Source organism: Maylandia zebra, linkage group LG7 (assembly GCF_041146795.1).
Source record: "Maylandia zebra isolate NMK-2024a linkage group LG7, Mzebra_GT3a, whole genome shotgun sequence".
Taxonomy (NCBI): Eukaryota; Metazoa; Chordata; class Actinopteri; order Cichliformes; family Cichlidae; genus Maylandia; species Maylandia zebra.
In genome coordinates this window covers 44,932,654-44,955,308 of record NC_135173.1, presented here as the reverse complement: position 1 = coordinate 44,955,308, position 22,655 = coordinate 44,932,654, and the positions used below count along the sequence as shown (strand labels likewise).

Sequence of the window (22,655 nt, the reverse complement as noted above, 5' to 3'; positions counted from 1 at the left end):
GCTAGGTATGAGTCATCATTTCAAAAGCCTTGATTGGTTGATCCTACAAGTTTGATGGAAATGAGCTTTTGGTGATAATGAGCAAAGGATGTACCCTCAAATCAATAAACATATTATACACTCTAATCTTATGCTGACTGTAATTGTAAATAATATTTCACATTCAAGAAAATATCTGGAAAATGAATAGTAAGCTGTAGGGGTTATAGCCATTAGAACCTAAAATATGTGAAAACTTAAACTCATTACACCCTGTTCAAATAATGATTCATGTCTTATTTGCTCATATTAATATCCTAGCTGACATATTTTGTACTTTCACTCCCATATGGACCCCGTTGAAAACGAGATGGCCTATCTCAAGAGGCTGTCCTTAATGAAGTAGAAATCACAACGTTACAAGTCCAGTGTGGTCTTAACGAGGGTAACATGGCTCAGCTTTTAGCAATGTCTGTGATTGCAGACCCAAGTCATCACTGCTGCATTGTTGCATTTTCCCGGTTGCCAAATACCTCGGGGTTGTGATTACTTTCGTCTCCGGTGTAATAGCGTTGTGGCGTCGAGTTGGTGAAGTAATTGCATCTCTAAGGAGATCCACCACAAACATGATTCCTGCACGATCCAATCTGTAGCATCTCAATAATTCCCTGTCATCCAGTGTTTGCAGGACATCTCTCCTGCCTCTTCTGTTGGCCATTTTGTGCAGCTGCTTAGGGGAACTCCTAAGCCACTAAAAGTCCTCTTCCCTGCTCTTAGCAGATCTCGCCTTAGGAGCCCTTTTAAGCGCTAGGAATCTTGAGGAATAGCTTTTATATTAACTGGGATTGTCGTGTCACTTTTAGGGGAAATTCTAAGAAAACGTCATGACTCTGAGAATTTTCTTAGAATTTGGCCGCGAGGAGCCACTTTTTGCACAAAGATTCTTTAGGGATACGGGCCCAGGCCCTTACATTTTTGGGGTTGAACATGGTCATTTTACTGTAGGCCTCCCAACAGCTTATCAAGGTAAAAGAGAACATCTGGAATTAGAAATGCTGTTAATGTTGTTCGAAATGTGTTTGAAAACAAGACATGAAACAGGTGATTGATAGAGTTAAAGGTACTACAGGCCCATACTGAAGGCCTTATGATGTGAGGAAGTGCAAAATGTGATATAAAGTGACACGAGTAGAAAAATTAGTTTAAAAAAAAGTATGTGCAAAAGAGAATTCTAGAATGCCAACGGCATTAATAAACAACATGCACACTATCAATTTAAGAGGTGTGCTCACCTGTCACAGGACAGCTGTTGGACAGGTTTCTGTTTATTTTGTGCAGAGACTGGCAGGAATGATTTCCTCAAGCATTATCTACAGAAGTGGGGTTGGATAAGAAGAATGAACCCTGCTGCCTCTGTAGTGCAGAATGGAGCAGGTGCAATGGGTTGTCTATGACAGACTGCAGTTTGTTCAAACCTTCTGTCCCTCAGCGACTCAAACGCCCCCGGATTCTGGCCAACTTTTCGATTAGTTTGTTGATCCTACTAGCATCTCTGGCAGCAAAGTAAATGACTGCCATTACCACAGTCTGGTATATCTCTGACATCTTGCTGCATGCACCGGAAGCACCTAATCTCAGAAAATAGGGAGCAGATATTTGTTTTGTTACCAATTGTCAAAATACTGTTAAAAATCAGTTGGAGGGGGGTATATTTTAAGGTGTTGAAGGCCTTCCAGAGATGTTCACAAGAGGGGAAATTTATTAAAAATAAAATAATCTGTACAGATATCAGTAGCTGTATACTGTGTTTGTATTGATACACATTGCAGTAATGTCCCCTTCATTGTAGATCATCAACAAAGTTCAACAAGTATTCTGTTTTTCAATTTTTATTTCCATTTTTCCTTCCACAAATGTGGAGTAGTACACCTTGATATGCCTTAAAAACAAAAACTCTTTGGTACCTAATGGAAAATAAAACAATTAAGGCAGCTACAGCATCTAGGTTGTGAAATGCATTCATTACTGCAGTCAATCACACACTGGGCACACAAACTTCCAGTTTTCAGGTTCCTGATCCTCATCATGTATCATCCAGAGGAAGGGCAGGAAAACCTAGTTGCCCAGGCAAACTGAATATGTGTAATAATATGTATCTTAATGTGGACTACAAAAACAAGGCTGAAGCCGACCTAGAGCGCTTAAACCATTAGGGACGATTCAATCAAGTTTTAACAGACTTAAGGTAATGTTTGGGAACACGTTGTTGCACTAGCTGATGTTCAGAAATGACATTTCTCAACAGATCTGTTATTTCCACACTGATCAAGAACAGAAAGTCCCAACCTGGAGACGCAGAGCAATAAGTCACCAACTACCAATTTGGGTTGTGCCATTTCTTACTAGTGTGATGGCTTATGACAATTACGTAGTATTCCTCATAATGTTCAGCTGTAGTCATCCAGCACGGTAGAAAAACATGCTCAAACAGGTGAAAAACATTTATCTCTTAACAACAAAAAGGGTCCTAATTTGTCAGCTGAAAGAAAACCGGCTGTAAACTCTACTCTAAAACAGCGAAACACTTTCACCCAAATACTGCCTTCTTATTTTTCTTGAATCAGTCTCCAGCATGTGTGAAGACTCGAGTGTTACATCTGTAATAGGCTAATACTGTATTTTCAGTTGTTCATTCCTGCCTAATGTATAAAATAAAATGGCTGTACATAATAATCATACATAACCGCAAAGTAAAAAGAACATGAATTATTACAAACAGTTGATTTAAGATTAACTCTTTACAGAATGATGAGATATGAAAAAGAAAGCCAAAAGAAATGAAAAAGGTCGTAACTACAAGTTATGTGACCCAAATGGAACAGATAGCAATTTATAGTCTGAAAATGATGCAGCCAAGAACCACAGGCACATGTCACCGAACCCTTTCTAACTTTTTTTTTTTTTTCCTTTTTCTTATAAAGTTGTTGGCCAGAGGTAAGCGATATATTTTGGCCTTCAAACTTCACTCCTTTCTCTCCGGGTGCACGTCGGAGCGTTTTTTTCTCCTCCCCCTGCTTGGGGTGCAGCTGAATGCTCACAGGATGACGTGGACGAAGATAGCCATGATAGCAGCACTGATCAGACCAGAGATGGGAACCGTCACAAACCACGCCATGAAGATGTTCCTGAACAGACGCCAGTCTACTGCCTTCTTTGAGCGCAGCCAACCTACTGCCACCACAGAGCCCACCTATTTCAGATAAATAACAGTCAAATGATCGTTGTGCATGCATATGCCTGACATTTTATTGAGGAGAAACTTGCTCCACATGTGGAACTTCTACTAGACTGTTTACTCAAGCCTCCCTCTTATGAAACAGTCTCTTCCGTCATCTCTCGTTTGAGTTCCCAGACCACAGTGTTTGACCAGCTTACCTTGCAGTGGGTGGTGGAGACAGGCAGGCCAATGTTAGAAGCAACCACGACAGTCAAGGCTGAGGCCAGTTCGATGCTAAAACCACTGCAGGAGGAGAAAGAAAAAAACTCATGTGGATGTGTCTGAGCAGCTCTAATGTAAGGAGCAGTAATGTCTGGGGAGGATGTGGTTCTGGGTGGAAACAACTTATGAACTGTCTGAGTCTTTACCTTGAGGGGGTGATGGGGGTGAGGTCTTTCCCCATTGTCTGAATCACCCGGCGACCCCATACCCAGAGTCCAGCGCAGATACCCACGCCACCATACAGCAGTAACCAAATGGGTGTATGTGCATTTGAGAACACGCTGCTTGTTTCGTAAACCAACCACAGAGCTACCAAAGGTCCAATGGCATTACTGCAGAGTGGAGAAATTTTTTTTGTTGTTATTAACAATCTGGCAAAGAAACAGGTCACCACACACTTGTCTGATATGATATCATTAACCATACCTAACATCATTTCCTCCATGGGCAAAGGATCCAAAGCAAGCAGTAAGAATTTGAAGGAACTGGAACAAGACTGAGACTTCTGGTTTGTCTTTTTCAGGCCTTTCATCATCCAGGGAACTCTGGCTGCTACCTGTATCCTTGATCTCCATGTCTAGCCTCACATCACCCTCTACCAGACCTTCAGGAGTTGTGTGCTCTGCCACAGCATTGCAGTAGCTGGTGTAGCTATCCATACGCAGTCGCTTTCTCTCCTGACTGCCTGATCCTGGAGCCTTGTTGCCATCCTCACAAGCACGGAAGTCCCCTTCTTTATGCTTGTCATGCATGCCAATGATGGTCATGGTGTAGGCGGTGTAGCTATTGTTGCGCCGGATAGGTCTGTCGCCTCCTTCTCCCATGCAGTCGCTCATTTTGGCCAGGTGGAGCTTGTGCAGTAGGTCTTTGTAGAGGGCTGAGTCTGTGTGGACTGTGTGGTACTGGCTATAACCGTTACTTGGTGGCTGTGGAGGTCTGTTGTTGAACTGAACATGATTTTTGAATTGAACCTGATTTTGAGCATTTGTGGAGGCACCGTTGCTTTGGGCTTGGTTACTAAAATGGACCTGACTGTTTGATTGAACCTGTGCAGGGGCTGCAGAAAAAAAGAAATGTCATAAAATCATCTGCAAGTTAATCATAAAATTATTATGAAATATCTATAGCAACTGTCATTTTAAGATGACAAAGATTTTTAAAACATATTGTATTTTGGCATATTTACCATCGTTTGAATTGCTGTAGTCTGTGTCATCAGAATCTCCGATGTCAAAGGCCACCCTGTGTTCCTTATTACTCTCGGCTTCATCTGAATCTCCGATGTCAAAGGCCACCCTGCGCTCCTCAGGGCCAGGAAGAGGGTCAGCAGAGTTGTAACTGGCAGCTGGTGTGGTAGATGCCTGCTTCAGGATTGGACAGTGGGCTTCTTTAAGCTCCTTCTTTTCCATCAGAGGGCTTTCAGTGGGACTGGACTTGATATCTCCTATTAGGGCAAGAGTTGGATTGAGAATTATTTGGATCGCATCCAAACATATACTTAGCATAGCAGAGACATCCTAACCCAGCATCTGTTTTTCCTTCAACTTCAGCTGTAGGGAGTCCAAGTGTTGCATAACCTTAAAGTCAGAAAACCCTTTGTACTGTAAATATAAAGATCTGTGTCCAAGGGTGGACTCCGGTGTTCACAGGATCAGATTAACAGGATTACAAAGGACATATTCATATTACCACTATTATCTTGTTTTAAGAGAGACAAACTAAATGTCCGAGGCTCACATGACATTTTTTGTAGCTTTAAAGTGAACTAGATACTCAGTGCCATTATTTTTTGTTCAATAAATCTAAGTGTGTCCTGGTGAGATTGCATCATCCAAACTGGTCATGGCTGGATCTGAAGCAATAGGTCCCCCTCAAACACACCTCCCAATGCACTGCCAATGCCACGTCAACACAAAGTCAGTGCGGGCTTATTTTTAGTTGAGGTGGTAAAGACCAATTAGTGAATCCTTATGACCCAATTAGTCAGCCTGTCTACTGAATCAAGGCAGTTTATGCCTTGTCAGATAAACCTGCTGCTCCAAGAGAGAAGTGACGAATAAAGGATCTGTCAAACACTTTTTTTTTTTTTTTTTTTTTTTTAAAGAGAGCAAACCCGCTCTTCAAAAAAAGTTATTACTCATTTTAGGAGACACATTTTTCCCCAAATATGTCATTAACGAACCATTTAGAGCTCTATTAAGTAATAAAAGGCAATATTTGTGAACCTAAGTCATAGGTTGCATCAGACACAGCTTTTCTGTAATCAACCCGAAAAGATAACTTATGCCAGGAGAGACTAAACCTATGAGTCATTAAAGAGAAGAACTGCATTGTAGATAACAGAGTGAGCCAAAAATACATTCATGGAGGTTAAAACGAATGGTTATGTCTTAACACCAAATCACACTATTCGGATGCAAATGCATCAGAGTTTACTCTGGTTTTTAATTCTATAATCCTGGATTAAAGCAAAGACAATATTTTCACATCATTTTCATTAGAGCGAATCCATTGTGAAAAATATATCCCTGAACTTCATTTGCTGGATTAATATAATCCCACACTCGATAGGCGGAGTTGCAGTGCAACGCTCCAGTCATGATTTGTCCAATGGCTTAAGTAAGGAAACTGAGTCACATGGAGTTGAACAGTGAGTCAGATTGGCAAAAATGGGACTTACGTTCAATCTTCTTCTTTAGGCGAGGGCAGACAATAAACCAAACCACAATGGAGGTCAGCAGACCACAGGCCAATGAGATGAGCAGGATGCCCCACCAAGGTATCATGTCAAATCCCAGCACTGGAGGATCGCCAAGTGCCACGCAGATATAAACAAAAGCAAATAAGAGAAAGGCATATTTAAAAAAACAAAAACAAAACAACTAGGCAGCAGGAGCTACCTTTTCTAGCAGACCATACAAAGTAATACACCAACATTAAAATATAATATAGGACAGCAGTTTTATAAATATGTAAAAATATAAGCCCCTCTAGAAAAGGTCCTATGAGGGCAATGAAGTTTCATTTTCATTCATTAATGGCACTTATGTTTGAAAGTACTCAAGTACTCTGCAACAACTTCAGTGACTGCATAGCTTCATTGTGCCACGTAGTTAAAAATGGAAAGCATGTGTACCTCCAGACATGAACAGTTATGCAACACCAATGTCACCAAGACCCCAAAGTGCCCAGCTAACAATTACACAGAAACAATGAGTTCCTCAAAAGGAGACATAACTTGGGTAGCATAAAAGAAAAGCAAAAAGAAGGGGGGGGGGGGGGGGGGGGGCTTGTACTAGGGCACTTTACTGTAAAAAAAATGAAGGCACCCTCTTGCCAACACTGCAGCAAACCTGGTGCAGCACAAAGATGTAGCGCAATGCATGCTGGCAGAAAGTTACCATTTACATTTCCCTGGAGAAGCAGTTATCCATGTCATACACAAAGTCAGCAGTTTCATGGGGACAAAAACAAATTGTGGATAAAAATAAATAAAAAATAAAAATCTACCACCTTGTTTGAATGTCTGGACATGACCTTGGCCATAAACGCCACACTTCCACTAAGATATGGATTGTTTAGGAAGTGTAAGAGAAGAAAAGGAAATGAGGGCCATGGGGAGGTGATAAGTGTCTCAGTTACTGTGTTTGTTTGAGGGCACAGTCCACACAGTGCACTGAGTCACGCTGCAGCATGAGACTGCGGAGCACCTAACTCATGTTTATTTAGTTACGCAATGGAAGCTCACTCCCTTTGGGACAGGAGAGGCATAAGGAAAAAGTGGACGGTGACTCTTAACAGTTAAGTCTTGTCTACGACTGAGTACACTGACTCACTACTAGAGACATCCAAACACACGTGGTACTGCCATGCATTATTAAACAGGAACTCATCTGATATCAAACAGGATTTTAAAACTACAGAATAAAGAGGGAAATTATCCACCCGGATGGTAATTATTATTTATTTTTTGTGAAGGAAAAAAGTAGTATAGATTAAAAAGCTGGGCTGCATTTTGTAGTCTGATTAACACTCTTACAGAAAGAAGTGACTTTATACCACAAGCATGCAGTGGGATGACTGAAACTGGACAGTAAATGAAATTTAACCACAGCTGTGTTCCAAAACACTTGCAGAAACCTATATTCCATGGCCTGCATTACACAACAACAAGGTTTGTTTCCCCCCCCCCTCCCAGTACTGTACATGTAGTACACCACCAACCTCAATTACAATGACAGTTAAAAGGTGGAGTTTGAGTCACTTGGCAAGAACCCTTTTGGTTATCTGTCCTTAGGGCACTAAGGACTAATGACATTTGTAACTCCTCATAATGAATTAAAATCTGTTACACAAGAGTTGACTATAGCAATCGCTTAAAAGTTGTTTCAGGATCATGGCTCAGGTTGAAACAAGTCATCCGTGCTGTGATGCCAATTGTTTAGTGCCCCCATGGTAACTAAATCCAGTGACTGTTTTTCAGTGGGTTATCGAGGCAGAAAATTTGTGCCCTGCTACAAAAAATGGAAGTTTATCAATTGAGGCTGGTATGAGGGGTCCAGATATCCTGTCACTCTGACACTTTAAATACATAATAAAAAAAAAGCCACGGTCCTGTTTAGACTTGTGTATAGAGCAGGTGCGAACAATTGAGTGATGTGCAGCAACGAGGACAAAATTTAGGGCAGATTCAGCAAACGTCATAAACAGGGAATTGCGTTCAGCATCTGTGCTCTGAAGGCTTAACAGTACTTTACCTGAACTTCATTTGTCTTCATGACTGAATGGCATGAAGTTGGCTTTTAGGGTGCGTCTCCCTTTTACAATGTATAGGGCTGCAATGCAGTGACAGCAGCTGAATGATTTATGAAGGAATGAAGTCACACTGAGCCTCATCTGTACAGGACAGTCAGCTGACCCTTAAATTCTCTGGCCCAAATGCGGACTTGAGGTCTCTGGCACTGGTGTTTATATTGAGCATAGGAATGTGCTGTGGGGTGTCTGGCATCCAACTTCACCACTAAGCTAGCATAAAGATCAGGGAATGTCACAGGAAACCAAACACACTGGACTCAGTTAGCTGAGATACTGTTGCTGCATTAAGGTGCATTCATCAGCAATAATGCACTGCTGTCGTCCTGGGTGCCAGAGCAGTATAGTAACCAAAGCCAAGCCTAGACTATAGGTCTGAAAACCTAAATGTTTTTCTTTGTTTTTTTTAATTATAAATGCAGTGATGAATTTGTGTTACTGGGCCAATGACAAACAACTGAGGAGAGTAGAGTAAAACCTAGTCTACTTTACTTTTACAATGAGCCAAAGTTTGTATTATGACCTCTGTCTTTGTGTACAACATGTGAGTATATGAATGCTAGTTTGTCTTGTGAATATATTTAAAAATAAAATTGCAGATGGCAATTTCACGTGTGGTGAACTTGATATGACTGTACTGTTGTGCCTGACTAACCAGGGATTTACTGTCTATGTGGGAAGTGCAAGTGCTCTCTTCTTAGTGTGCTGATGTGCATTCACACATCAGCTCACCAGATCTGGTCAAACTCTGGCCTGTAGCCGTCATTTAAATGGCCCAGGCCAGCTAAGATCTGGAACTGTTAGGCCCTGCAGAGAGAAGAAAACAAAAGGAGCGAAAATGGCTCATTTAATAAAGAGTTTCTGGTAAACCAAAAACCAGCAAATATTAAGAGCATTGCCACACAGATTCAGAGCAATAATACAACTACTAGCAGCGGACAACTTTGACAGCACACTCTTTACTTCTCTTTTCCTCCTGCATGCCTGAAGTGATGTCAGGAGTTAAATGAAATCTTATTTCCATCTCCCTGTTGTGCTCCACTCTAAAACTTCATGCCAGCTATGACCCACATAGAACCACAAAGCAAGAGAGCTTCAAAAAAACATGTTAAAATAAACACGGCTTCTGTGAAAATGGTAAACAGTCTGGTTCAGGCTGGAATATGTGTGGGCATCCGGCTGTCTGAGGGAGCAGCTTATTTTAAGCTGTGGCTGTGGGCAGGCATGCAGAGCAAAATGAAACAATGATACTCACCCGGAGCACCAGTGAACATGATGGAGAACAAGTTGATTGCCATTGTTATCGCATAGAAGACAGGCAGGGCCTTCAAGCCATTGGGTACTGGGTCTTCCTACAGGAAGAAAATAGAATGTTCAGAAATCCAAGTTGCCTCATCTTGCTGTCAGGTTACATTTCAAGGCACAACAAGCACAGTGGAAATCTGAACCATGTGTTCCTATAAGGAACTGCTTCAAAGCACGGTAGCTTATTTCCTGCCATGTAATAAACATTTTCCCAATTGCATTTTGGGGGTGGACCAGTACAGTGTTGAAACAGCCTTAAACCACAACTTCACTCTTCTAATGTTACATTAACCGAGCATATCCACAATTTTGATAAAAGGAGACTTACTTTCTGTAAAATGAACCTGCGCACAAAATAGAAGACAACGGCTGACATTATTCCAGACAACAGGGGACTCAGGAACCAGGAAGCAACTGCACAAATAAATAAATAGATAAATAAATAAATCCAAACACAAATGGGAGCATTACAAAGCAGTGGAAAAGTAATGAGAGAATTTGTCAAAGAACAGTAGAAAAAAAAAAAAAAAACCTAAATTCATTTAACTCCTACTATACAGCTTATTTTTAATAAAGAATGTGTTTATTTAAATAGAGTTACATGAGCATGATTCATAGAAACTAAAAACTAAAGGGAGAAGAAAGAAAGAAAGACACCCACCCCACAGGCAACAAACTGAACTCTAGAACAACCCTTTAAAACTGCCTATTGTTCTCCAAGTCATCATACGACCTTATCAAATAACACTCCTTATTTGTACTGCCTCCTCCCAAAGTCCAACACAAAGTGGTGGAAATCACTATTGATTTGTACAATGAATGCGTCCCATGTCTGAATGTGGATTTAGCTGAAATGCTGGACCTGCCATTCATGAACATACTTGATTACTGACCTGGATTTGGGATGGTATTATCACACTGTAAGAGTCTTCACACACCGCCATTAATAAAATATACTTTAAATGCCTGTGATGAAATTCAGCTAACCATTAAAGGGAATTTCTATGTCAGTTGACTGGTTACATACCAATACGTAGGAGTTCAAGCCACCTGACGCCCTGCTGCCCTTTGGCAACCAGCGAGAAGCCGATAGTAGCACCAACAATGCAATGTGTTCCAGAGATGGGGAGCTTAAGGAAGGAAGCAGCCAGCTGCCACACAGCAGAACCTAACCAGAATACATTCATGACATCAGTTGCATGGTGTCATAATTTCAGCTTTTATACAGTCAAGACAGGTACCAAAAATATTCTACAACCAGATTCACCACTACTCCAATGCATTTTCACATCTTTAATTTCTACAAGCAATGCTCTGTCCACATTGACCGACAGTTCAAATTACATGAAAGATAAGCTGCAGATACTCACCAACCATTGCGCTGATAGATCCAGCCATCAAGACATGTTCAGAGCCGTTGTACATGCCCACATCAATGATTCCCTTGCGAATAGTTTCACTCACTTTGGCCCCAAGAAGCACAGACCCCAGAGTCTCAAACACTGTTGCTAGAATACATGCCTGACGCAAAGTGACCACTCCAGAGCCCACGGCTGTACCAAATGAGTTAGCAACATCATTGGCACCGACAGAAAAGGCTAAGACGAAGGCAATGATAAAGCCAACAACCAGCAACCACACATACTCAGTCAGAGGTGTATAGGTTACCATGGCAGTGGTCAGCACTATTGCAGTTGCAGTTGTTGAAAACATTTTTTGTAAGTTTTAAAGGAACTGATTCACAATCTTAAAGGAATAAATGCCAGACAAAATAGGGTTTTATATAAATCTGTTTCTAAACAGCAGCTAGTAAAATAAAGAGGTAAACAGAGGTAAATAAATAATTAGCTTTATTTTTAGGCCCACCTGTCTTAACAGAATTTGTGGGATTCAGCAGTGCAAACTTGTAATGGGTTTATCTGGATCTAACCAGAAAACAATTAAAGTAAACTAGAGGTACAGTGAAAAACTATTGCTATCCTAAAATTTTGGTGGATCTGTTATTGTCCTTTGGGTGCCGAGAGATTAAGCAGAAAGAAAAGACAGCCATTGTGCCACTGTGACTGCAGATGAGCAAGGGTACATCCTGAAAAGACAACACACACACACAAAAAAAAAAAAAACAAGACATCCTTCACTAACGTGAAAACACAGGCAACAAAGCTTTTACATAAGGAATAAACCTTTACATCACGAATAAGATATACGAGTAGAAAACCGGCAGTAACTGTGGACCGGAAGAAGGACCTCTGGTTGCTGCCCTTCCTTAAAACGGAGGCCATTTTTAGTAAATGGCGCATGAAAGACCGCAACTATATTACACCAATGTCCTTTATTTTGAGTCAGGATAGTCGCATTTAAAATGTTAATTGCTGTACGGTGGATGATCAAGCGATCATGATGGGAAGCTCGAGATACATCGAGCCGTTTTATGTGGGAGACATTTTAACTTTCCCTACTCGCACACGTGTCGTCATTCATTCACGCAACACGAGCGCCGTCTGTTCCTACAGCTTCACGCTCTGCGCTACAGAAGTGGCTGGCCCAATCTTAAAAAACAAAAAACATTTGGACCGATCTCAAATTTGGCGTTTTAATCCACCATAATAGTGGCTGCGTCCATAAACAGCGTTTTACTAGTGTCTGACGTGTTTATTTTCCGTAACAGGGGGACGCAACCGGATATGACTCAGTTTAGGGAACACAACTCAATGCGGCACCGGTTCGTTGTGTCGCGTGTGTCGACCCGGTTTAAAGGTCTATAAAAAGTGCAAACCAGATATAATTCTTGCTGCCTATATTCGCTTAGGATTAACATTAAGAATAGCAATTACATCGGCGTTATACACTGATACAAATTTAACATTGTATGGGCTAACTGACTCCCACACATAACAGTCTTAATCAATTCAAAGTCAAGTAAAGTATTTAATCCATATTAAATGTATTTTTTCTAACGAGTAAATACGCTAGCCACCATCTGGATCGAATGTATAATACAATGGCTGGGGTTAGCATCAGCGCGCACTTTGACGTACGCCTTAATTACAAAATTCGTAAAATGAACGACTGAGCTTTTCATTAAAAAGGTATAAAATGTTAAATATAAAACTTACCACACACTGCAGTTATCAGTCCCGTAGAGTAGTGCTCACTAGCCGTTAAGCTAATTAGCGCGCGCACACAGACGTTAAGACAGCGCGGGCGGGATAAAGAAAAACTTAAACGGATTATGAAATGTAACCCGTTCAAAAAATCTGCCCTTAAAGTTTTTTTTAAATAACGCGACTAAAGAAAAATGATAATTGCGACAAAGTGAGTCAATATGGAGAGAAGAAAACCGCCTTATGGAATCGAGAAACTTCTCAGTTTAAATGAATGCCTGACAGACTCCAGAGGAACTCGCTTATACCGGCGAACAGAGCTGGGGGTGGCATCTGTTGTACAAGCCCCACCCGCCAACTGGGCGGGAGTAACTTCCTGTTTTCACGTGAAGGGTGCGTGGTCGTGCTTGCTCGAGTGTGCCCACTGGGAGCGTCTCCCCTCATTGTAAAATCTTATTTAATAAATTTGCAGTTCGCGCCATTGTCTTACTGTCTGGTGAGCTGACTACCGACAAACACATAAAAAAAAACTGTTAGATTCCGTCACAAAAAATGTTGCACATTTAGATGCTCACATATAGCATACATAGACACAAACCATAATCGTCTATTTCAGAGAAGCTGTCACCTGGAAACAGTGCATGAAAACAGTCAGTGTTTACGTTAACCGCATAACAGAAGACCTGCCGCTCATTGAAGTGCATTGTCCGGAAATAACAACATTCACAGTCAACAAAAGTAGTTTTCTCTGGTCGCTCTTCTTTTATTATGTTTATCAAGAGAGACGTGATATCCTGGACAGAAGTTGTTTTCAAAAAGCATGACAAAACACATTGTGCGCTGAGATGCGATAGGTTTATAGTAATATAGGCAAATAATCTATAGCCTACTAGTATGACAACGAGTAGGGATTGGATTACACACGTTACAGTAAACAATGTAGTAAATAGCGTAATTTTATAAAATATACATTATTGCATTGTTTTATTAAACGATGGCCTTGTTAACGTCGTTATTGTCTCTGGCTCTGTGACGTCACTTCTTTGAGGCGCATGGAAATTTTCGACGACTCCAGTAATTATGATTGCTGTCGGTGAGCTTGAAGGCAGCATTACTGCAAGGTATAGGAGAGGCGACGTCAAAACACAAGTTTCAAGAATTCCTACCATAACCTCTAACGACATAATTTGCGCCTTCTCTAACTCCCACCTCAGCCCAGAAAGCCTTGTTTACTCCCAGAGGCTGCAGACACAGAAATGTGACCTGACCGTGGCCGTATAGAGGAACTGCCAATGTCAGAATATTTAGAGTTTGTTTAATTGCTTCAACTCAAGGAAATCAATATGGTATACAAACCAGATTAAAAATTGCTCATCCTGAGGTTATAGTTAAACTTCTGTGGTCTAAACCACTATTAGTACTGACAAGTAATTATAACCCCACCCTCTTTGGCAGGACTTGGGGAGAACAATTTTCAAAAATTATTATGATAACACAGGGTTAGGGTTAGATTTTCAGGCTACTTTCTGTTCACTGCTCAAAACTCAGAGTCACAGAGGAGCACCCGATGGGATAAAATAACCACTTTTATTTGACTACATATGCAAATTGTAGCAAGTCTGATATCTAAAGCAGCATAGAAACAAATGGTTGTGTTGAATTCTTCTTTTTTTGTCTTAGAGATAAGTTAAGCTAAACAACAGGTTCTGAAAAAAACCCCCACTTAGCCTGGCCTTTTGATAACACTGAACTCCACTGCTTTCATGAGCAACAAGCACATGACCTTAAAGAAGTGAGCGAGCTGAGCCTAAAAAAAGAGACCTGCTGTATTAGTACAGTCGTTTATCACCCTTGTTTATTGCTTGCAAAGGTCTTAGGCTACATAGAATAACTGAATGAAAATCTAATGAATGGCAGGTAATTCAGATTAACCTGTACTGAAACCTTACACTCTGCTTGGTTAAACAGCGCCATCTGGAGTACATTATTATATATAAATAACCCCGGGCCCGTATATTTACAAGGCTTCCTTGTAGCAAGAGTAGCTCCCAGTGATCAAATTCTTAGAAATGTTTTCACCTTTAAGTTAGAACTGTTCACAAAGCACATGAGCCCATAGCTCCTCAGCAGAAAACTTGTTAGGTGAGGGGAAGAAGACCTTTAAGAGTATTAAAACCTTTAGAAAAAATACAGTCGTAAAACCCATTGACATGCAGGTTAATTAATTATTTTAAGTTTGACAGGGAACACCATCAGTGTGATGCACAAAAAAGCCAAACAAAAAACCAAACAATCTGAATGGACATGCTACAAGCTTGCAAGAAAGAGTCTGCTGTAAAGATAGAAGGCAGGCCTCACCATTTATACAGTGCCTTATGGCAACTGGAGGAATTTCTGCATTTACTGAAGCATCACACATTTTGATCATGCAGAAGAGTCATCTGTGGGCTTCAGTAACCTACAAAGAGGAGGGAGAAACAAAGGATGAATAACAGTGAGCTAATTAACAGTGCGCTTAGTGTTACTGATAAAAGCTGAATATTTTCTCTGTTAATTTCAAAGACACAAATATTAGCAGTAAATATAACTATCGACAAATTAAATCAAACAAGAAACAGCACATTTAGGCCTGTTTTTCCAAACATTTCATCAGCCTGCGGATGTTTTTAAAATAATTTACACATTATTTATAACAATACCATATCTAAACCGTAAATTAATGAAATCTACTATTATCGGCTTCTGGTTGTTTCAGAACCAAAGACTTATTGTTCCTGCCCTAAAACTATGGTCAAATCTGTATTTCAAAACTAATCTATTAATATTTATGGTTTGTGTTTGTGAAAGCATCAATAGACAGGTCAAATTCAATAGAGGAAATTCTTCAGGCTCTGATGTAAAGAAAGAACCAACCAGCATTAGTAAATTCTGACCCTTTGGGGGATAAAGTCTCACATGTTGTTTTTATCACTACCTGTACCCATGCAAATCATATATAACCTTAGAGACATGACACGTACCTAGAACTGTCGGGATTTGAAGCTTGTAGTGGCAATACTTCTATCTTCCCAAGAATTGCAGATGCAATGAAGTGATAAAACAAACTAAACATGGAAACCACTATCATTTCGCCGTGAACCACACCTTAAAACAGGGACAACCTGTCTGTACTACCTGTGTGTCTCTTTGTTTTGTAATAACATTTCTAAAAAATATATGCTTTTAAGTAGGTTAATGCGATCTAGATCACCACCACTTGGGGAGCGATAAAAAGAAAAGATAAAAAGGAACATAACACAGTTTACAAACACAATATTATATCTTATTTTATTACCAAAGACCTATTTGCTGAAAATGTTGCATATCTCAGCATGCTGCACCTGGCAGGGCGGAGGCTTGCTGTGGTGGGGTTGCTGCTGTGGAATTTATGTAGGAGCTGCATATTTACGTCTGCTATGTTGTCTTCTCTTGGTGGGTGTGGTCCTAGATGTTGGGCCGCGTGATGCAAACTTGGAGTCCTTCTGCAGGACGGGTGCCTGGTCCCCGCACCCAGCCCTCTGGGATGGGGTGGTCTGTTGTGGAGTGGTGGTGCTGGTGCCCACTGTGGCTTGGTCTTCACTGTCAGTTGTAGTCACTTGGGTTTTCTAGGCTCATGTGGATTCCTAATACCTCCCTGGGTTGTGAATTTGGATTCTGGTGATTCAGGTGACCGATGGGAGTGGGGGTGTGCTCACAACATAAATCACCACACTCCTTGTTATTGTTTTTGCTTGTTTCTTTATCCTTGCTTGAGCGTTTTGATCCTGGGTTTCATTGTCGTGTATTTGGCTCTCTTTGAATGGAAATGAATATAAGAATAGTAACAATAGGATACCGGGGAAGATAATGCGCACGTTCACAAGGAAAGAAGGGCCAATTTTAAATTCAATAAAGGGTGCTTTCACCCCTGTTATAAAGAGAGAAATTCAACTAGCATTACCACCTGTACCCAAGTATGTAATACAGATCTTTAGAGACATGATAGTGGAGCTTTGAAGCATACTTCTGTCTTTCCCAGAATCAAAGATGTACTGGAGTGATAAAACAAAACATGGAAACTAGCACCATTGTGCAGTGAGCCACACCTTAAAACAGGGACAAGCTGTCTGTATTGCCTGCGTGTGTCCTTTGGTTTCCTAACCTTTGTACTCAGAAAAGATTTCACAACTACTTACGAGTAATGCTATTCAGATAACCACACAGGCAGTGGCTTTTGATTTGCTGAAACTTATAACAACAATGTGCCAAAGATGAGGATGTTAACAAAGTGTTTGCATAAAATGTTGATCTATTTGCCAGTCTTTCACAGAGTGGATAACTCTTTGGATCTGGAGAAAGACTCAACATCACCTCTTTCTATGCCCAGTCATCCTGAAAGTGCTACTGATGTGTTGCAAATTTTAATAGGTATGCAGTACTGTGCAAAAGTTTAACTTTACCCCACATTTACCTCACAAGAAATTCATAGAGTTTTTAAAGTGGTCTTTAGTAGAGATGGACCGATCCGATATTACGTATCGGTATCGGTCCGATACTGACATAAATTACTGTATCGGATATCGGAGAGAAATAAAAAAATGTAATCCGATCCATTAAATATCAAAAAAGCACCTCACAAAACTTGCGACACGGCGTAACTCGGCTCATAACCGCAGCACGTCGGAGCAGTGTGCTCACGTGATAGAGCGGCTGTGTGTATTTGTAGCCTCACTACCAAACCAGCATTTCATCTCCGAGGAAGTTATTCCAGAGAGAAGTAAAGCACGTGTGTAAGTTCATCTCTGAATGTTTGTAAAGCATTCCCACGGTCAGCTTAACAACCAATATATGGAGCGACTGCCTCTTCTTGCTGCTACTTCAATCGTGAAACTGATTAATGATCAGCTGTTCGGCTTTTCTGTGGCGAGTCCGTCTCTCTTCTTTGTTTTTGGCCCACTTTGCGCCAGAAAGAGGAAACCAGCAGCTGAACAACAGCAGCACGTTTAAGCTTGATAAGCTGTTGTTAGAATTTATTTAATATTACTTTCTACACCAGGATCTTTTTCTACGTAGCTGACAGCTGGTAACTGTGCAGGGGCGGATCTAGCAAAGTTTAGCCAGGGGGGCCGATAGGGCATGAACAGGGAAAAGGGGGCACAAAGACATACTTTTCTTTCTTATTCTTATTTAAAATGTCTAGCTTTTAATAAATAATTATCCGAATCTTACACCCAAAGTTTTAATCTGATGTAAAATATATAGAAGTCCATTACTGTGTATAGTAACTGTTAAGTCTAATATACCCTAGTAAGCTATAGTACTTTTTCCTTTGGGAAGATACCATCTGTGCAGTCTGCAGTTCTGTTGAAGAAAGATGTTGAATCTATTTAATTATTCTTGAAAAATAATTTATTTCTGTGCATTTTTTTCCACACTGCATCAAATTAAAGTTGATTACGTCGATTAAGCATCATGAGGTGGAGGTTGGGGGGTGGTTCCCTATTTTTTTTTTTTTTTTTTTTGCTGGGAGTTTGCAACCCTATTAGTTAGGTTGCTTAATATTTCTGCTAAGCGCTCTTTAAAATACCAGAATAGGGAGGATGGAGCAGGTTTAAGTTTATTAGATTGATCAGTGTTGCTGAACTGTGAAATATTTTGGGTGCAGTGTATTTTTTACATACAGGTATAACAGAATAGCTTTAGTGTTGTTGTTTATTTAAACTTGAGTATGAACTTATACAAAATGCAGCAAGATATTAAAAAACAGTTTTATTGATTAAAAAACACTATATCGGATTCATATTGGTATCGGCAGATATCCAAATTTATGATATCGGTATCGGTATCGGACATAAAAAAGTGGTATCGTGCCATCTCTAGTCTTTGGGTCACCAGGTTTTCTGAAGGTCTTTCAACCTTTCTTCTTTGCATATGGTTTGGCATGACTGTTGTGTTTTTTAAGCAAATTAACAATAATCTATGAACCATTCAAGGATTTAAAAAAGCACCTAAATCAAGGGATAAGCCAGTGCTGTTTCTACACATACCAGACAACCTAGCAAAGAGCCAATTTAAAAGACTGAGCTCCAACAGGGAGATCAGTTTGAGAACAGAAAAAAAACCACTTCAGTACATAGCACATGAATCATCACATCTCACAACATAGAAGACATAGCTTCGAAAGTGTTTGGAGGGGGTGGGGGTGTGAGTGCAGGTCTGTGTCAGTGTACATGCGTATGTGTGCGTGTGTTCCATGTTCAACTGAGAGAAAGTGTCTCTTCACCCGGTTAAGCAAAAGTCAACAATCTTCGATCAACGCGGATGGCCTTGAAGGATTTTCAGTGTTTTCTTTATTAATTTATACATTACACATTAAATACATTTCCAAGTTAGGATTTTGCTATTAGACTTTAGGTTGCTCATATTGGTTTGCTAGTTTTTAAAAGCTTTAGCTTGGATAATGCTAATGGAATAGGGATCCTGGACCAACACTATTATGATGATGTAGGAACAACATAACCACTTCCACATGTTTTGTGTTATGAATTTAAATATTAGTCTTCTACATAAAGCAGTAAGAAAAATAATTGTGTGATTATGAGATTTTTTTAATTTTTATTTTGTGGAGCACGAGGTTCTTCAAAAACATCTTGGCTGGTCTTATGATACTAAAGCCTCTGGGCAGCTTTCATGATTGTGATGAAAAGAGCATGCAGGGCCTTAATAATGTATTTGAACAGTTTAGCAGTGATGATTTAGATCTGTCATTTTATAAGCTAAAGGATGTTTTCGAGTTTATTAAGATGTTATTCAAAAATGCAGCATATATAAACTCAAAATTGATAGAGTCTACTGTTATCTTCTTCTATTGCCTTGCTTGAATATTTTAGGACCAGGCATGCCTTTTCCCTGGGCTAAAAATGCACTGAAAGGGTTGTTTTCAAGTTGATCCAGTTTTTTAGGGCTAAGGCTGTTGATGCACTGATAAATGTGATATTTAACTGTGTAAAAAAAACAAACCCAAAAAGTTAAATTCAGCACAGGAATCTCTTTATGCACTTGTACTTGTAGTAAACTCTGATCTTTTACGGGATAGAGAAGGCCTTGCTTTGTTCTTTCATGCACCAGTGCAGTCACCTTTTGTCTCAGTACCCAAATCGATCATAAAAACCTGAACATAATTCATATCAGGGATTGTGGAGGTTTCATACTTAAAGCTAGTAACAGGAATTCTTCTGTGTTTAGTGTCACAGATGAAAGGAGGTGATAAACTACAAATGAATACCAGCATCATCAGTCAGCATGTAAATAATAAAGGGACCATGCTTGCATAACCTCCTTTAGATTCTTGTTTTCACAATCTGTTCAGACCATGTGGTTCAAAAGTTTCACTTTCACAATTTCATTGTTTGGTAGTGTTAATGTTAAGAGCTGAATGAACACATAAAACAGCCAGTATATGACAAAATTAGCAATAAACATAAGAAGTAAATGAACTTTGGATCATTAAATTGGTTGGAGTGAAGAATGAAGTGTGCAACTCATCCTGTCTTTCTTCCTTTATTAGTTCTGTTTTCTTTTTAAATGTGATTATTTTATGGCACCACTAACACCACTGTGCTCCTGGTCAGCACATCCAAACTTGGACATTCCAAAATAAAAGTCTTCTGTTGTTGGATCTTTGTTTTGTTAGTGCACCTGACGGCATCATTGCAGCAATATGGGAGAAATAATTTCAAAACTCAGAAAATGTTCATCGTTTCCTCCATTAGCCAAAGGCTGCAGACACAAAAATGTCAGAACTGTCAGTGTCAGAATATTTAGAGTTTGTTTATTGCTTTGACTCAAGGGAGTCAGAATGAGTTCAGAATGACTGTTTCTGGTTACAGTTAATTTGTGAGGTCTAAATCACCATCAGTAATGATAAGTAACCCTAACCCATTACGATTAGCAATACTTGGGAGTACATATTTCATTTGTATGAATTAAAAAAAAACAAAAAAAAATGCTTGGACACTGCTTGCATAATTGAAAGGTTTATGACTGTGCTTCCACACAAACGCAAAGCAGAAGCTGAAGCACCGTCAACTATGTTTCCAAACCGACTTCCCTCCAAGCCAAATACTAGAAAATATGATGAAGCAAATCTTCCCTTTGGCTTCACCTGCAAAAGTGGCAAGGTAGGTATTCCCGGCAGAATTAGCTTCCCCTGGCCTGTCCAAATCACAAACAAACAGTATCCAACTTTCTTGATTTTAGTTTACAAACACTTCTTCTAATGACTAAATACTCCTGACATTTTGAAGATGTTAGCTCTTTATACAGTAAAGTTACAGTGGGATACAAATAACATCAGGCTGATCCTGCCACAATTTGTTCCCCCTGTCCAAATCACAGACAAACAGTATCCCACAGTTGTTTATGTTTTTTAGCCCATTTTGCACAGAGAGGCATTTTTTGAAAAATGGATTGATAGCAATATTGAATATTATTACCAGAGATGGGCAGTAACGCGTTACTGTAATCTGATTACTTTTTTCAAGTAACGAGTAAAGTAAGGGATTACTATTGCAAAAACCGTAATTAGATTACCGTTACTTTCCCGTAGGAACGCTGCGTTACTGCGTTACTAAAACCGTGATTTTTTTTTGCGAGAATGTCTCATGACAGTGATGTAAGCCAGTGCGACGTTCGTGACAACAGCTGTGTGCAGATCAACAATGGATATGTGCGAGTGCGGAAAGAGTATGAGCGTGCAGCGTTTAAAGCGTGGAAGTACTGACCTTTGAGTTTGATTCCATAAAAAGTGACAAAAACATTAGTGTCCGTTGTGTGTGGGAAGAAAACTTCTTTTTACAGCGAAAAAAACCCTAAACAAGCACCGAGTGCGCAACGACGGATTCTTCCACTGACCGCTGCGGCACACCTGCACCAGGGTAAACCTCCGCCTACCTCACTCCTGCTTTACAGGTGAAAATAGAGCAAAAGGACCGCTAGTCTTTGACTTTATTTATTTTCTGCTGTGTTTTACTTGCATCTATTTGAAAGACTGAGTGTAAACACAAAAAATATTTTATTTTATGTGCTGGAATGTGCAGAAAATAGGCTTAAATGTTAAACTAATTTCTTCAAGTCAGAGAATGGTGCATATAATTAAATGTTTGCTTGAAGAATAAAGTTAAAAGATTAAAACTGATAAAACAAGTTTAAAAAAATACTTTTCCATTTGATTACATTTTGTATGATGGATTATGCAGAAAAAGTAGAATTGGGCTGAAAGATCTATCGCTTTATCACCTACTCAGGTTGTAAATCGTGTTTTTAAAAACTAACTAAGTAACTAAGTAATTAATTACTTTTGAAAATAGGTAATCAGTAAAGTAACCGGATTACTTTTTTGGGGAAGTAATCAATAATTAGTTACTGATTACTTTTTTCAAGTAACTTGACCAACACTGATTATTACACAGGAAAAAAACAACTACACGTAAAATAATTACACCATGACGCCTCTGCCTTTCTAAATGGAGGAACAGTAACTGTGTGTGTATGTAAGCGTGTAAAACCTGAAGCTAGCAAGACTAACAGTACCATTATTTTGTCTCTATCCGCCATTGTAGAAATTCATCCCATGTAAACAACAAATAGGCACACAGCGTGACATGAAAGGCGCATACCTTTGACGTTGCGTGACGAACTCCGTATTCCTCGTCCACAAGTAAACATAAAAATGGAGTTTTCGAAAATCTCCAACCTGACAGGAGTTTTAAAAAATCTCCATTTTCTGTGATTGGAAACGCCGTTTATGTGTGGACGAAAGGTGTGAAGGTGTGGACGTAGGTGTGGAACCTGCATTTTCTAAAATAGGTGTGGACAAGGCATAAAAAAATTGCTACCGTAGTTTATTTTACTGCTGCCTGTAATTTATTGCAGTTTAC

The 22,655-nt window shown here is 39.8% G+C and overlaps 1 protein-coding gene across 1 annotated transcript; it reads right to left on the bottom strand.

The window, feature by feature from the left end:
* Positions 1–1,852: 1,852 nt before the first annotated feature.
* slc20a1b (solute carrier family 20 member 1b) lies at positions 1,853–13,019 on the bottom strand. The gene is made up of 11 exons (XM_014409411.4): positions 12,712–13,019; positions 10,966–11,681; positions 10,623–10,763; positions 9,924–10,009; positions 9,546–9,642; positions 6,159–6,278; positions 4,665–4,922; positions 3,905–4,535; positions 3,625–3,810; positions 3,415–3,499; positions 1,853–3,229 (listed from the first exon to the last, which is right to left on the bottom strand). Exons 2-11 carry the CDS (start codon positions 11,306–11,308, stop codon positions 3,074–3,076), a joined length of 2,103 nt encoding a protein of 700 aa, XP_014264897.2. The 5' UTR covers positions 11,309–11,681; positions 12,712–13,019; the 3' UTR covers positions 1,853–3,073.
* Between the last annotated feature and the right edge of the window lie 9,636 nt (positions 13,020–22,655).